Source organism: Falco punctatus (assembly GCF_963210335.1).
Source record: "Falco punctatus genome assembly, chromosome: 11".
Classification (NCBI taxonomy): Eukaryota; Metazoa; Chordata; class Aves; order Falconiformes; family Falconidae; genus Falco; species Falco punctatus.
Window position 1 is genome coordinate 25,682,843 of NC_137591.1, and position 14,325 is coordinate 25,697,167.

General features: G+C 38.6%; 2 protein-coding genes across 3 annotated transcripts in view; one reads left to right on the forward strand and one right to left on the reverse strand.

Moving 5' to 3' along the window:
* Positions 1-10,406, reverse strand: part of RGS21 (regulator of G protein signaling 21) — a 37,620-nt gene extending 27,214 nt beyond the window's left edge. The window contains exons 1-3 of the mRNA XM_080406996.1: positions 8,322-10,406; positions 1,986-7,857; positions 625-791 (exon numbers count right to left, since the gene is read on the reverse strand). Of these exons, the coding sequence (XP_080263122.1) occupies positions 625-791; positions 1,986-2,151 (333 nt within the window). The 5' untranslated portion in view covers positions 2,152-7,857; positions 8,322-10,406. The remainder of the gene's footprint in view (positions 1-624; positions 792-1,985; positions 7,858-8,321) is intronic.
* RGS4 (regulator of G protein signaling 4) overlaps positions 1-14,325 on the forward strand; it is a 205,050-nt gene that overhangs the window by 145,314 nt on the left and 45,411 nt on the right. The gene's annotated exons all lie outside the window — the stretch shown is intronic.

Here is a 14,325-nt window from a genome sequence, read left to right on the forward strand (position 1 = left end):
TTGGTTTTGATAATAATAAATGGATTTCAGCCATATGTAAGACATGGGGACATTCAAAGCACATTCAATACTGAAGGGGAAAATAGCAATGCAAAAGTTTATTAGGGAGTAGTATGTGGACAATAATTAATTAGCAATTTGTTCCTTCACAGTAAACATTTTAAAAATAATAATAAAATTGAATGCTGTGATTGAAATTTTTGCAAGTTGACATTTTAATTTTCATCATGTCAAAAGCACCTGTACAGAAGCACAAATACTACATGAACATTCCATACTGGTACCTAAAATACGGAGGAAATGGTGCTCATTGCATTATAAAAATGCTTAGAGAAAACAAATTATACTGAACATCTATTTCCTTAAATTGTAAGGTAGAAGTTTCAAAAGGTGAAATAAACCTGTGCCCTATGTGAAGAATATCTTTAAAGTATAAACCAGGAGAGGTCTTTCTTCGCTTCACAGAGTTCCACACAGCGTTTTCTACCTGGCAAATAATTGACATGAAAATGGAAGTACAGCCATGTTGAATTGTGTTTTCTGTCATTCCTGGAAGTTTGGATCTGAACTTTCTACTTGATTCCCACCCCCAGTACCCACAGTAGGTGCAAAAAACTTGTATACCTCCTTTGGAGCATCAGCTTGTATAAAGTCAGAATAAATCTTCCGGGCTTTTGAGGCAATCTTAGCGGAAGACTTGGTTTTCTTGAAGTCCTCACAGGCCAGCCAGAACTCCACATTCTCCTCACTGAACTCTGACTTCAAAAATGTCCTAAAAGCTGCCAAGCCATCTGGGGGAAAATGCATGAGATGATGGCTAAAGGAAAACTGGAAGACTAATGCAGATTATGTCTATACAGCCCTCTGTGTGTCTCTCTATATGCAGTATATATAGTGTAACGTGTGTCTGATACTGCTTTGCCTGTCGGCCAGCAGTTATTCTTAAGAGGCTGTTGTGGGAGAAATAAATAGATGGAACTATAGCGATCATAAGCTGACTAAGAGAATTCTTTCAGAGAATTACTGGTTGAGGAATGCCCCCAACACCTGCTCACCATGGTTTGGTCTCCCTAGCACCGAAACACTAGTCAAAAGGGGATCCTGGAGATTATGGTCTTCAAGAGGATTTGTAGTGACTAGGAAATTGGGGATCTGAGGCTGAACCCTGGTTTAAGAAACAAGTCATATTGTGGCAGTGTGCTCCTTTCAGAGCTGAGGTTGGCCTGCCCTCTTTAGGCTTCCACCTCCTTGCAAGTAACGGTTAAGACGTGGATAAAGAGACGGACTCTTTGTTACTTCTTTGTTTGGCACTTTTTAGAGAAAAAAATGACACAAATAATGGGTTTCTTGGAAGAAATTATTTTAAAATTAATCCAAATCACAACCTCTTAGGAAAGAAAGCTGGCAGCACCCACATTTCACTGTGTTAGTCAAATTAACACTCTTAAGAAACAGTGTGGGGGCCCCAGGGTCCATGCTACAGATACTACAGGAAAATGGAGCAAGGGCAAGGAAATCTTTAAGTTACATGTGGTTTGGGGTTTCGGGTTAGTAGGAATGGGGTCTCTTGGAAAACTGACTTTAGATATGTCAGAAATAATCATTTTTTGTTTGACTGGAAGTCAATGCATGACACATCTATTCCTTTGTTACAGGAACACCTAAGACAAGGTTTGTGGGTTTTTTATTTTAAAAAAATAGGAAAACCAGAATCATTGCATGAAAAGTTTAGAACAGTTCTCTTCATAGCACAAAACTCTTTCAGAGCACCTCTGCCTTCCTGAATGTCCCTTAAACGTTGGCCAGAAGGTGTATTTGCAGCTTGGAGAATCATGCCTTTCAGCCCAGCAGCTCGCAAGGCTCCAGCACTGACATGGCTCAAAGCACACGGAGTGTCAAACCAGAGAGCGGTGTGAAACCCCGACAGCAACGTTTGTGAACTGGGTTGACCCACGTTTTTTAAAAAAATATTTTTCACTTCTTACCTTTGTTAGCTAGCAGTGTATCCACAGACTCAGCCCAGGCCATCACTTCCCCAGCGTTTGACCTGTGGAAACAACATCTATCCTTGAAAATAGCATTGCGATCTTCCACCTGTGCGGTTCGTGTTACCTCATTTATTATTTGGTTGCTTCCTTGGGGGAGCAGCATGAGCAATTAATATTACCCTCTGCACTGAATAACAGAAAGTCAACAAAAAGTGTGACACACTTAGAGTGTAAAGAACCATATAGACTCATAAAGTACAGTGTTATTTGACATTAGCAACTCGCTTTTTCAAGCAGGAGATAGTAGTAATGCTTGTAATTGGTTGGACTATAATAAAAGCATGGGAGGGATATTAATGTTCTAGAGTACTTACTGAATTTCTTACTGAGTTCAAGTGGATTAACCATTAATTTATATGACAATTTTTTCTTGGAATGAGTAGAATTCTCTAAAACATGATCATGCTAACAGTGTTAGGATAAATGGATACTATTTCAGTTTCTCCATGGTATAAAAAATCGAGTAAATTCATAGTTTTGGCTCTTCCTTTGTAACTTACGGTAGGCTTCTGTTAGAAATGAGACATGGAGCTAAATAAACCCTTGCTTTTACAAAGCCTGGCTGCTCTGAAGATGTTCAAGCTGGTTCAAAAGCCAGGCTTCGTGTGCAGGGTACTAGGAAAGCTGCACGATCTGGTGGGCAAAAGGATGTCAGAGAAGGGAACTGCTTGCTACTTGTGGAATATTTTTTTCTTGTAACTTGGGAAGGATGGTCATATTAAATTTAATCCACGAGTACATAGATAAGAGAGACCTGTCTTTCATTCCTCTAAAATTATGTTTTGATTTAAGTTGCCACTGTATGAGTTTTTCAATTAAACACGTAGCAGAGAAAAAGAACCTCCTTTACCAGCATTATTGTTATTGCTTGTACTCTGTCACAAAACCTTGGAAGAATGTGATTTCTTGAAAACTAAACACTTCGCGGAAATGTCAGGCACACACGTGGAGATGTCAGCATGTGCTTACCTGCTTTCTGGCATGCCAGGTTTTCTATTTAATTTTAATTTTCTCAGTGTTTGCAGTCAGTCAGTTTGCAGCCTCAGACTATCCCCAAATGAACCTTAGTGTCATATCCGTCGTTCAGTGATAAGCACGAATAAATCTGTTTGGTCACTTAGCTCATATTTTGTTTTAGAATAAGAAGCATACTTTTTCAATAAACCTCAGTTCAGCGGTTTGTAACTAAATTTTTTTTAAAATAGCTTTTTAAAGAAAATTTTGGAGAAAAAAAAACGAATCTTACAAATGTCCTTGGCCAAAATTTTTCAGTTGGAAATTTCAAGTGTTGAATCAGTTCTTTCTGTAACCTCTAAAGATAGGAAGTAAAAGATGAAGAATTTTGTTGAACTGATACCCTGTTACCTACTCAGGACAGGCTCAATAGAAAGTTTTATTGCAAGCTATTTTAAATTTTAGTAAAAATAATGCATATTAATTTTTTAAAAAACATAAATTTTTAAAGATAATTAAGAAAGTTTTACTAGCATTTTGCATTTGTGACAGATCTGGAAATGTTACTTCTAAGTTCAAGGCCAGAGCAGAGTAAGTAATATTTTTTTTTCCCCTCATTTTGGATACAGATTTTTTTCTAAGCAGACAAGAAGACACATTAACTAGAGAATACCTGCAAGAATACCTGGAAAGCTAGGTAATAATTAAATAGATTGGTATTTCATGTTGCTTTAGTTGAAACTGTTACATTTTATACAAATATTAGAGATGTATTAACCAGACAGAGAGGAAAACAACTTTCTAATCCTCTGGTTATGTATCTTGCGTAGGTTATGGTAGGCAGGGGATCTGAAACTGAATTTACATTTCATGTGAATATAATAGCCATTTCACATCTTGGTAGCTCTGGAATGATTTGTGTGCATCTCCTCTCTCATTTGATGGCAAGAAAGGGGAAACTGGAAAATTTGGAAACATTTTGTTTTGTTTCAGTGCAAAATAAAAACAAATTCCAGGATTTTTGATGGAACCATAAATCTTGTTTTGGGATTAGACCCTGTTTCCATTCAAAATTAATTTTCTCTAAATTAACGTGAGTTAATTCACAACTTAATCTGCATGGAGGTTAGTGATACTGTATTGAAAGCCTTTTCTCAGTTGGTCTTCCTGGTTTCAGACCTACAGACTCACGGGGTGTAAATCTTTTCTACTGCATGGCTAGGTCTTGTATTCACATCTCTTAGGCAGGACAGGAGTCCATCCTAATTAAAAGTAGAACAGGTCGCCTTCACCTTTGGCTCAGCAAAGCATGACAAGCCTCTGAGGCTGTCCAAACCCCTGAGGGGTATTTAGGTCACTTGGTAGCTTGGGTGAGCGGAAAACAGGGTGGAAAAGGCTCTGCTAAAGCACCACACCTGCCTGCGCATGCTGTGCTGCTCTTTCCTCTAGGTTAGCATGTATTCTCAAGGCTGACAAGATGCCTATCCATCAGGAGAGTATTTTAAAGTAACCTTTGAAGTGAAGTTCACTACGCTTTGGTCTGACCAACTGGTGTCTGAAATCACCTATGGGAAGACCTTTATACTATTGACTTTCTGCCACTGTAGATACTAGCTTGAAAAATAGGTATTTTAGGAGCTAAAAGGCTCTGATAAATGGACCAAACACTATGTTCTGTATAAAATATTACAGGTTTTCATAATTTCCCAAAAAAACCCACCCCAACCCTAGAATTCCATAAAAACCATTTGACATTCCTAAGGGGACTCTGAGAGCTTGAATGTCAAAACCCTGCTCTGAAGTATGCAGGTTAGCTTGAGAGCTGTATTCCACAGCCATCCATAGCATCACTGGTAACAGTATTTTCTAATTGTAAATTTATAAAGAGATTATATGATAGTGTCACTATATTATGTAGCTGTAGTTATAATTATTACAATAGACTGTGACATTGACACCTTTGATAAGCAAGCTTTTTTTTTTTTTGCAGCTGTGAGTTTGCTTGTATTCAGACTGCAGAAAATCATATTTAAACAAAGAGAATAAAAATATGCTTTTTCATATATATGCACATATTCATGAGGGAAACTGCAGTGCAAATATAGTCAGTCTGTATTGAAAACACAAATGAAAACTAAATGTAGCATTATGTAGTACTTTGTGGGACATCATGTGCTGATGGAATTAATCAGCAGAGAATTTGTTTTAGTAACTGTAATGAACTTTTATCAAATATATAACAAACATATAAAAAAAAACCAGGTTGTTCAGTAAGTATTTACTAGCTTTTTTATCAAACAAAAAAAGGAAAATGAAAGGCCAAGACAAAACAAACATAACAAACCTAATTCTGCTTCTCTTCCTTATGGATATTATCTAATATTTACTTACCACTCGGAGAATTATCTCACTGACCTCATGGCATTTACTTGAATGGGAATGACAAACAGAATTGACAGCAAGGAATCAAAATAATCACATCCACATTAAAGGGGGAAGGAAAATAAAAACTATCCAGCTTATTCAAAAGTTGATCATCCCATCCTACGATTGCAACATCTATAAACAACTCACTTCACTGGCATTTTTTGTTCCACTGTCTGACTGTCACAGGTTGGGCAGAATGTTTTTACCTGAATGAACTTCAGGCTGAAGGTAACATGAACAGCAGGAACAACACAACTCTAGCCTGTGAATAACCAAACAGTACCATGCAAATTGACAAACTGCATTTTAACACTTCCTTTAAAATTTTGTCTTTCGGAAACATGGCTTATTATTTTTATTTTAACAATGGCCATTCACACATAACAGTGGCCATAACACAGTGACCGAAGGGAGAGGGGCCATGGTGATGGGTCCCTGCCCGGCGTAGCAGGCGCATCTCCTCAGTGGCCACCCCACCTGCCCGGCTGCCCTCACATGATGGGTACGAGCCTCGGCAAGTGGAACCAACAATCACAAGGACGATGGTTCGTCTAGCATGGAGGTGGCACCAAGGGTTAGCAGGCCTATGCCCTATGTCAAAACCACTTCCATTAAGAAAAAAAGATGGGTCATTGTCATGGAAGACTCCCTTTTGAAGGGAACAGAAGGCCCAATATGCAGACCAGACCCACTTCTTAGGGAAGTCTGTTGCCTCCCTGGGGCCAGGGTTAAAGATGTGAAGTGAAAGCTTCCTACCCTGGTACGACCCTCAGTTTATTATCCATTATTTATTTTTCAGGTAGGCAGTGATGAAAAGCTTATCCATCACCTTATACATCCTGAAGGTCTGAGGCCCTTGAACCAGCTTCTTTTGTTTATTGATACAAGACTTACCACAATGGGACCAAGGAGTGTTGGAATAGCCATCATCTGCACATTGATGCTGTTGCAAATAACCATGCAGTATCTGATACTTTCAATCCAGTGATTTTTTTAACTCTTATTGATATTTCATTCTATGTGCCATCTTCTAGGAGCATCACTCTGCCCCAAGAACATTTTCATATAATTTTGGGACTTGCTCGTGATAATTATTCTTTCCTCTCCAGCTCTTTTCTTTCTCTGTATGTTCCTTGCTGTGTCTCACTCTCCAGAACATTGCCTTCTTGCCTCCCTCTAGATCTTGTCCCACTGCCTAATGCTTTGCTCACCCTACCCAGGTGAACCTATCCTGGTTCTCAGTGTCTCCACTTGACATAGACAAACTTCCAGTGGTTCAGGAGCTGGGATTCAGCTGTCCCAACCTGCAGAATAAGGCATTTTTGTGTTTTCAGTTAAAATATTTTACACCAAGTAGAGCAGCCTCAAGAATTTAGGTCCCATTTGGTCTTCCCACATGGTATAATTACAGGCAAAGCTGCCTTCTGCTTGGCTGAGGACACAGTCTTTTTTACTTTAGCTATTTCTAAGGTAAGGAAGAAAAGCCCAAGCACCACATGCCACATTTTGACCTTAGCAACATTAAGGGGTTATTCCTTATCCTCACCTTTTGTGGATCTGCAGAATTTTCAGGCCAAACTATCTGATGAACTTCACATGGAAAAAAAAAAAAAAAAAAAAAGAATCTGGTCAACAGTGTTCCAGAACATTGAAATCAAATGGGAACAGATATAGGAAGATGAGTGACTGGGATGATCGGGAGAATTGAACTGTCTTGCAGAAGAGTAAGACTTCATTTTTTTCTGTAAAATGAAAGCAAAGAGGAGCTATGATTTCTCTCTGTGAATACAGAGGGATAACCCAGGGAGAAAAAATAATTATTTTAGCTTCAGGGAGAAAAAAAAATATTTTAGCTTGATCATTATTGGCAAAAGAAAAAAAAAATATACAAACAGCCAGTGAATAAATTTAGGCTGGAAATCAGAAGAAAGCTTCAGAAAAAGTATAGGCTTCAACAGACTTCCTGTAGAATTTTTGTCTACTTTCTCCTCTGTACTTCAAAAATAGAGCTTCAAATATTTATGAAAGAGATTATTTTAAATTGTGCCTTTGATAACAGGAAACTAGAAATGATCACCCAAGATACCCCTTTCAGTCCTACATAGTACTAAAAAAGATTCCTGGCAGCAAAATAGGAATCCTTTCTGCAATTTCTTACCTTTGCCTCCACTTGCTTCTGAAAGTTGTAACAGAAAGAGAGAAATATGAATCATCATCCTGATTCTCTGCAGTCTATCTTATTTTCCTTAACCAGTTGTCTTATTTCCAGGGTATGTACTGCGGACTGTGACACCGTGCCACACAGGGCGAAAAGCCACCCACGCACCATGCTAGTAAGGTTAACTCCAGCATCTTATGGGGGGGAGAAAACCTTCAGTATCTGCATTTACATTAAATCCTTTGTCACTCATTTAGTCCCAAGTTTGAGCTTCGGTAAAAGAGGATAAACATAAAACAGAGTCTAAACAATATTTATTTGTCAATTTTTTGGCCTGGCAGGCTGTAAACAGCCACAGCTTGAATTTTCTAATAGTGAGATTGTCTTTCTGTCAATTGTTGTTGAAATAGTACTTTTTTTTTTTTTTTCTAATGTTATGTTGTGTGATTGCTGGTCTACCTTTTTCAAGTTACAAACAGGAGGTTCTTCTGCAAACATGTACATGCATTACTATGTCTTGTTATTTTTAGGAAGCGACTTGGCTTTTAAGCGCCCTAGGTTCTCACTGAGAAGTGGCCAAGACTTAGGAGCAGTTCAAAATAGGTGTTGAACTTCCAGCCAAGTAACAAATTGCTAGATAAAGGCTTGGTGCTAGTTTCTTCCAGATTCCTTGATGTAACGCCAGTAGAGTCAGTGTAGTTACAAGGACAGAGATGACACCAAATCAGCAACACATCACAGAATCACAGAATGGTTTGGGTTGGAAAGGACCTTAAAGGTCATCTAGTCCCAACCACAGTGCCATGGGGTTTCTTGGATCATTTCTTAGTATTTACCCTGTGTCTAATCCCAATGATTACACTTCACCCACCTTAGAACTGTGATTATAAATTGAGTTATTTTACATTTTTGAAGAGGTAACATCATTCTTGTTATATAATAGCCCCATTAACTTCTGTGACACTATTTTTGAGAGGGAGTGTTGCAGGACCTGTGTCTATTTTTTTTATAATGAACTGATGATACACTTTTTTTTTTAAGAAAAGGAGAATGAAACAGTGCAACAGATGTATTTTTTTCTAAATTTCTGTCTGCCTGATGTCTGAGTGACATGACCATCTCTTGAAGATTTTCAGTGCTGACAGATATTTTTAAATCAGTCTTAGCAGCCAAGAAGGATGCTAGGAGCCATGGGTGTTCTGACTAGCACACCGAATAACTGGATGGATGCAATTGGCTTGCTCTTGCATTTTATGAGGTACCGATCACAGTACGCAAAATGACAAGGAAGCTATGAAGGGTTTTCACCATCGTGTAACATGCTGTTCAGTGACTGCTTAGTCTATGTAAGCTGATTGTATTTCAGGTACACAGCAGGTAATAGGGCTGTTATTATTATCCCACTACACATATCACAAGTCCTCTAGCCGAAGTTAGGCAGTCACCTCTTCTGATAAAAAGTAGCTGGTAGTATTATCATATACTTCTTCTGCTTGGGACTTAGTAGTTTCTGTAAAAAAACTCTAATACTGAGATTTCATAATGAGAAAAAGTGATCTTAGTATTAAAAAATAAAATATCGGCTGCCTGTGGAAATGTATGAGCTATTCATAATAAAAGAGTATCAAGCAAACAAAAAGAAATATGAATATGTACTAGAGATGGGCTGGAAATTGCACATAGAATTATTTCTGAAGTTCTTAGAAACCTGGCTCCAGCTGACGCTGCTGCTCTCTGCAGCTTCAGTTCACGAATAACCCAGACTGGATTTGCAGAGTAGCTTGGGTCCTTATCTGCTCAGCTAATTTCAGTGTATTTAAAAAACTTTATCTGTGAGGCCTCTGCCTTAACATTTCCGTAACTGAGGACTGCACTATGGATTTTTGTTTTGAGTCCCCTGCCGTTGACAGGCCATAGGAGAGCTAGAACTGCAGGAAAGGGAATGTGGATCTAGTGATAGAATGTTTCCTCCTTTGCCAGTATTACTTTGCTAAGAACTACTGATTTATTGAATATTCAAATATCCTGAACTTTCAGGCTTACTGCTTGACTTTTTATTGATACTTTTTCTTTTTTTTTTCTGTAGTTATCTTTATAGATTGGTTTCACTGAGTTATCTTCCTTTATGAAAAGCTATTGGTTGTTTAGTTGGTTGTTTAGGGGAACAAGGTGTGTCAGTTTTGTTCCTCTGACCCATAGCTGAGCTAGATACTAATCTCAATAGTACAAAACAGCTCTTCACATTCAAACTACAGGTGTATTAACCTAAGAAACCACTTTCATCTGTATATGTTCCTAAAAGGATTGCCTTGTACTCACCTGAGTGCAATGTGAGAAAAGTTTGCACTCTCCAATAGCTGTTTTGATGTGCCAGTGTTTCCCCTGGATCAGGTGCAATATGTCATTGCCCTTCAGCACTCAGCTTCCATTAAATCCATTCCATACCCAGGTTTGCTTGGATAGTGTTGTCTTGTATAGCAGAAAAAAAAAAATAATGTTCTGCTGGTCCAAGCAATTCAAGCGGACAGAGACGTCACTGCATTTCTTATGTTGGGAAAAGCCAAGACGATCTGAGCTGGCATATTACTAACATGGAAACACCTGCCATATGGGATGCAAATACATTTTAATCACAGTACTATGTAAATGCCTGCCTTCCAATATCACTGCACAGCATGGTCAACTCACAAAAATATATTTTTTTTCCATACGAATAACTCCGTGTGCCTTCAGTATGCCACAGAGTTGTTTTGCATAAGAAAATGAGCTGTTATTTTCCACCCAAGCAAAGTATGCCCTTCAGGTAAAATGTTTTGGTTCCAAGAACAGTCTGTCAAAATGTTCTACAACATTCTGGGCTCCTCATATACAAGATTTCCAAGTGCTATACAAACACAAAGCTACATTGGAAGTGAATTGGAAACAACTCTCAAGAAAAAGTGCAACCTTGAAGATTCTCATTTAATACTAACTAGCACATTATTTGGCACAGCTTGTGTCGTGGATGAATACACTGTTATTTACACAGCACCAGGCTTCACAAAACTTCATACAAGAAGCCTACACAGACTTCACAAAACTACATACAAGAGCAAACATAGAGGATCATGATAGGACCCTGTGCTTGGAGACAGGTATAAATTGCACCAATGTAATAACACATGAAAGCTGGGCGTTACACTTCAGAAAGCTCTTCAGCCATAATTCCCCATGCTGAATGTCTCTTAAGCAGTGCCTTGTGGCTGGTCTGTCGCAGGGCAAGCTGTGCTAGGAATGAATGAAAGGGAAAACCAATATACCGATGTTATTGGTTACCTCCTTTTGCAAATGATTACTGGACTCTGACTTCTCCAGCGTGCCCATACCCAAGTAACCTGAGCAAAGTACGTGTATGATGTAGGAGAGTTCCTACTGGGTCCCCCCCAGGGGACAGTCCAGATAAGGATTTAATCCACAGAAACCTTCTCTTCCTTGAACAACTGGAGTAGCGTTAACTGAAGAAATTTAAAATTAATCTGAAAAGTTGGGAAGAAACAAAGGGTTTCTAAAATATGAGCAAATTTTATGGTGAAGAAACAACAGTTCAGGGTTGTCCTTATGTTAAGCTTCAGCTTAATCTTCTGTCCTGTTTGAAAATTCTAAACTGACTTCCATAGGATAATATTTCATGCTAGTTAATTCTTGTTACGTTTCACAGAGAAGGCAATGACAGAGGCCAGGTTGTGAATCTTGGCATCTAGATAATCTCTTGTACGGAGACTTTTATGAAGAGGCTATGCAAACAGGTGTCGTTTAAGAAAGGAGAGAGAAAAGCTTTGGTGTAAAACCAGAGGAGCTTTTATGAGACCAGCCCTAAATGATCAGAGTACAAAAAATGGAAGATGACAAGACACTAGCAAGAAAAAAGTAGAAATGGAAGCAAGCTGGGTGGTGTCTAGAGGAAATACATTTTCATCTTTGTCACAGAGCCACACAGGAGCTTAAAGGGCATTTGATTGAGATATTTGACTAAAATGCAAAAAACAGAGCTGGATCTAGGACAGGAATTTGAGCAAGGAATAAGTTCATGAGCATATGAATCACTGAAGAGGAAGGTGATATTATATAAATTTTTTTCTCGGTTGAGGTCTTTTGACAGTATGCATGGAAAGGAAAGGGAGCTGCATTCAAAGCAGGAGTTAATTAAGGCAGGCTGAGCAGCTGGGGACAAAAAGGAGAGGAAAAATGATCTGTCTTTTGTGAGTCACTTATAAATTGTAACACATAAAGGTACATATGAGCCACAACACCAATCACTTTAGGGAAAGGTGGAAATCTGTCTTCTTCTTTGAGATTCTTTATCTTAGATTTCATTCCTCTTGTTTCTCGTCAGTTCAAAAATTAATCAAGTTGTCATCTGCACAATAACAAATCCCAAAAGCTGAGGAAGATATGTGTATATGAGTATTGCCATCTCCCTCAAGTTAAACAAGAACTGTGGGTAATAATTCAGCTAATACGAGCCCGAAAATTATTTCCCTTGTACTTTGGGTCTGGAGACATCAAGTATGTAAGGAGTAAGGTGTTTATGTAGGGTAAATTATTGTGTTGCTAAGAGGAGTATTTTGAGAGCTCTTACTAAATGCTGAATGGCATATACAAATCTAAAAAGGTGCTACATAAAATAATCTCCAATAAAAAATACTTGTCTCATAGGCTTTGTATATTTATTATTTGCACTGTCTCAGCTAAAAAAGAGGATTTATATAACCATTACATTGATTTTACCAAAACTGGAGAAGCCTGACTATGTTGTCTGGCACTACATCTGATCAGTCCTGTCTAACACAATCCGGGAACAGCATCACAGACTTGTACTAAATCTATGCTTAGTTCCACTTCCAGAATTACAGTAGAGCACTAAATACCAGAGCCCTCATTTTCTGTCACTAGAAGGAGCCTTTTCCAGAAAAAAAAAAAAAAAAGCCTTTGGCAGATAATTATGTCATTTTAGTTTATCTTTGTGCCCTTTGCCTTCCTTTCTCTGAATTTATCTTGACTTTCTTTCTACAGTAGTTCCCATCGCATTAGTCTGCTGTAAATTCAGCTACGGTTCATAATTATCTTTGAAAAACATACAAGCATAAAGAGCTACCAGGAATATCTGGTTTGTTTGTTTTCATTACAAAACTCATAAGAGGGACTAGCACTGTCAGTACCACAGACTGATGGTTTTGAGGAAGGCCTCCATGGAGATAAGCAAAATTTTCCATGTGTCTGAAAAGAAACACAAGGCGCCCGCTGACTTACACTTATCATTACAGAGCCGTTTGACTAACAGCTGGTTTTTTTGCTAGGAAGAAAAAGTCTTACTCAAGGTACTATATTTGTCATTTGTTTGGATTTTGGAACAGTGTTAAATATACATATTTTTTTCATGTATTTCATCCATGGCAAGAGTAAAAGTGCAGATTCTCAGCCAGTATGAAAGGAACATAATCACACCAGGGGAGAATCGAGGTGCAGGCGTGTAGGTCTTACACCTCTGTTGCAACAGACCTGCTGTTACCTGTTCTCTTTCTCTAAGAAAGTAACACAAAACATAGAAACAGGCATATTTTAAATACCTGACAACTCTGGCATCCAGACATTGTTGGTGATATTAAATCAGAAACAGGATCGTTTTTGGCAGAATTGATTCCTGTTTAAGAGACAGTCATTCAAAGAGCAAGGGTAAATAATCTATGCAGAAAAATATACTGACTTCAGCAAGGAAATTCTGTTAGAAAGTTGCCTTTCACTACATTTACCCATTTGTGTGACACCTGTGACAAGGACAACAGGAGTATAGTCAACTTGTAAAAAAGAGAGGCTGACAAGCTCCACAGCTGCATTTGATATTGATGAAGAGACTGAAATATGGGACCAGCACTACTGAAAGCTTTTGATGTATTCCGAAATCGCCGTGACCAGGTTCTGACTGCTTGCACAGTTAGAAATAACATGTGCCTGGAGTCTGGGGCTCAGGGAAGGCGAACAGAATAAAGCAGCAAGGATCATAATCCTCATTGTTATGAATGCGTTGCCTGCCTGTTCCCCAGGTGAAGCAGAGAGTCTGGAGGTGGTTCCCACGTCACTGCGGCTCAGCAGCATCTCCTGCTGAGTTTGGATCTCTCTGCACAGTGACAGTTTTGATTGAAATTGCATTGATCACAGCTAGTATTGAATTATAAGCGAAGTCATCGTGGTTTACTCATCAATGTACTAGCCATAAACCGAATCCTGACAACATTTTAAGTAGATCACTTCAGATTTATTGAAAATCAGTAAAGCAGACATGGCAACCCTCAGATCAAGCGGTTCATATATACCCTGTATCAGTAATGTACATAAAGTCCTGTCCTCAGGAGCTGTACCTCTTCACTTTGACTGGTTTACAGAAAGGGGAAGAAAAGGGTTAAAGCTTAAATTAAATGCAAAGTGACTGGATATACAAGTCATAGTTACAACTAAATCTTGCAGCCACTTGCTAAACTGAACCGATGTTTAAGATGCTCATTGCCCCATGCTTCAAGGTACGTCCGCATCAATTCTGAAAGAAGAAGACAGGATAACTGCATACACTGACTGTGAAAAGGCTATGCGTGACTTCATAGTAAAGAAATTAAAGGGGAGATTTCTCCTTCCTCCTCTATAACCACAGAGAGCGTATCAATGACTGGAGGCCAAAGGTTATTCTAACTGAGTCCAAGAGCTGTT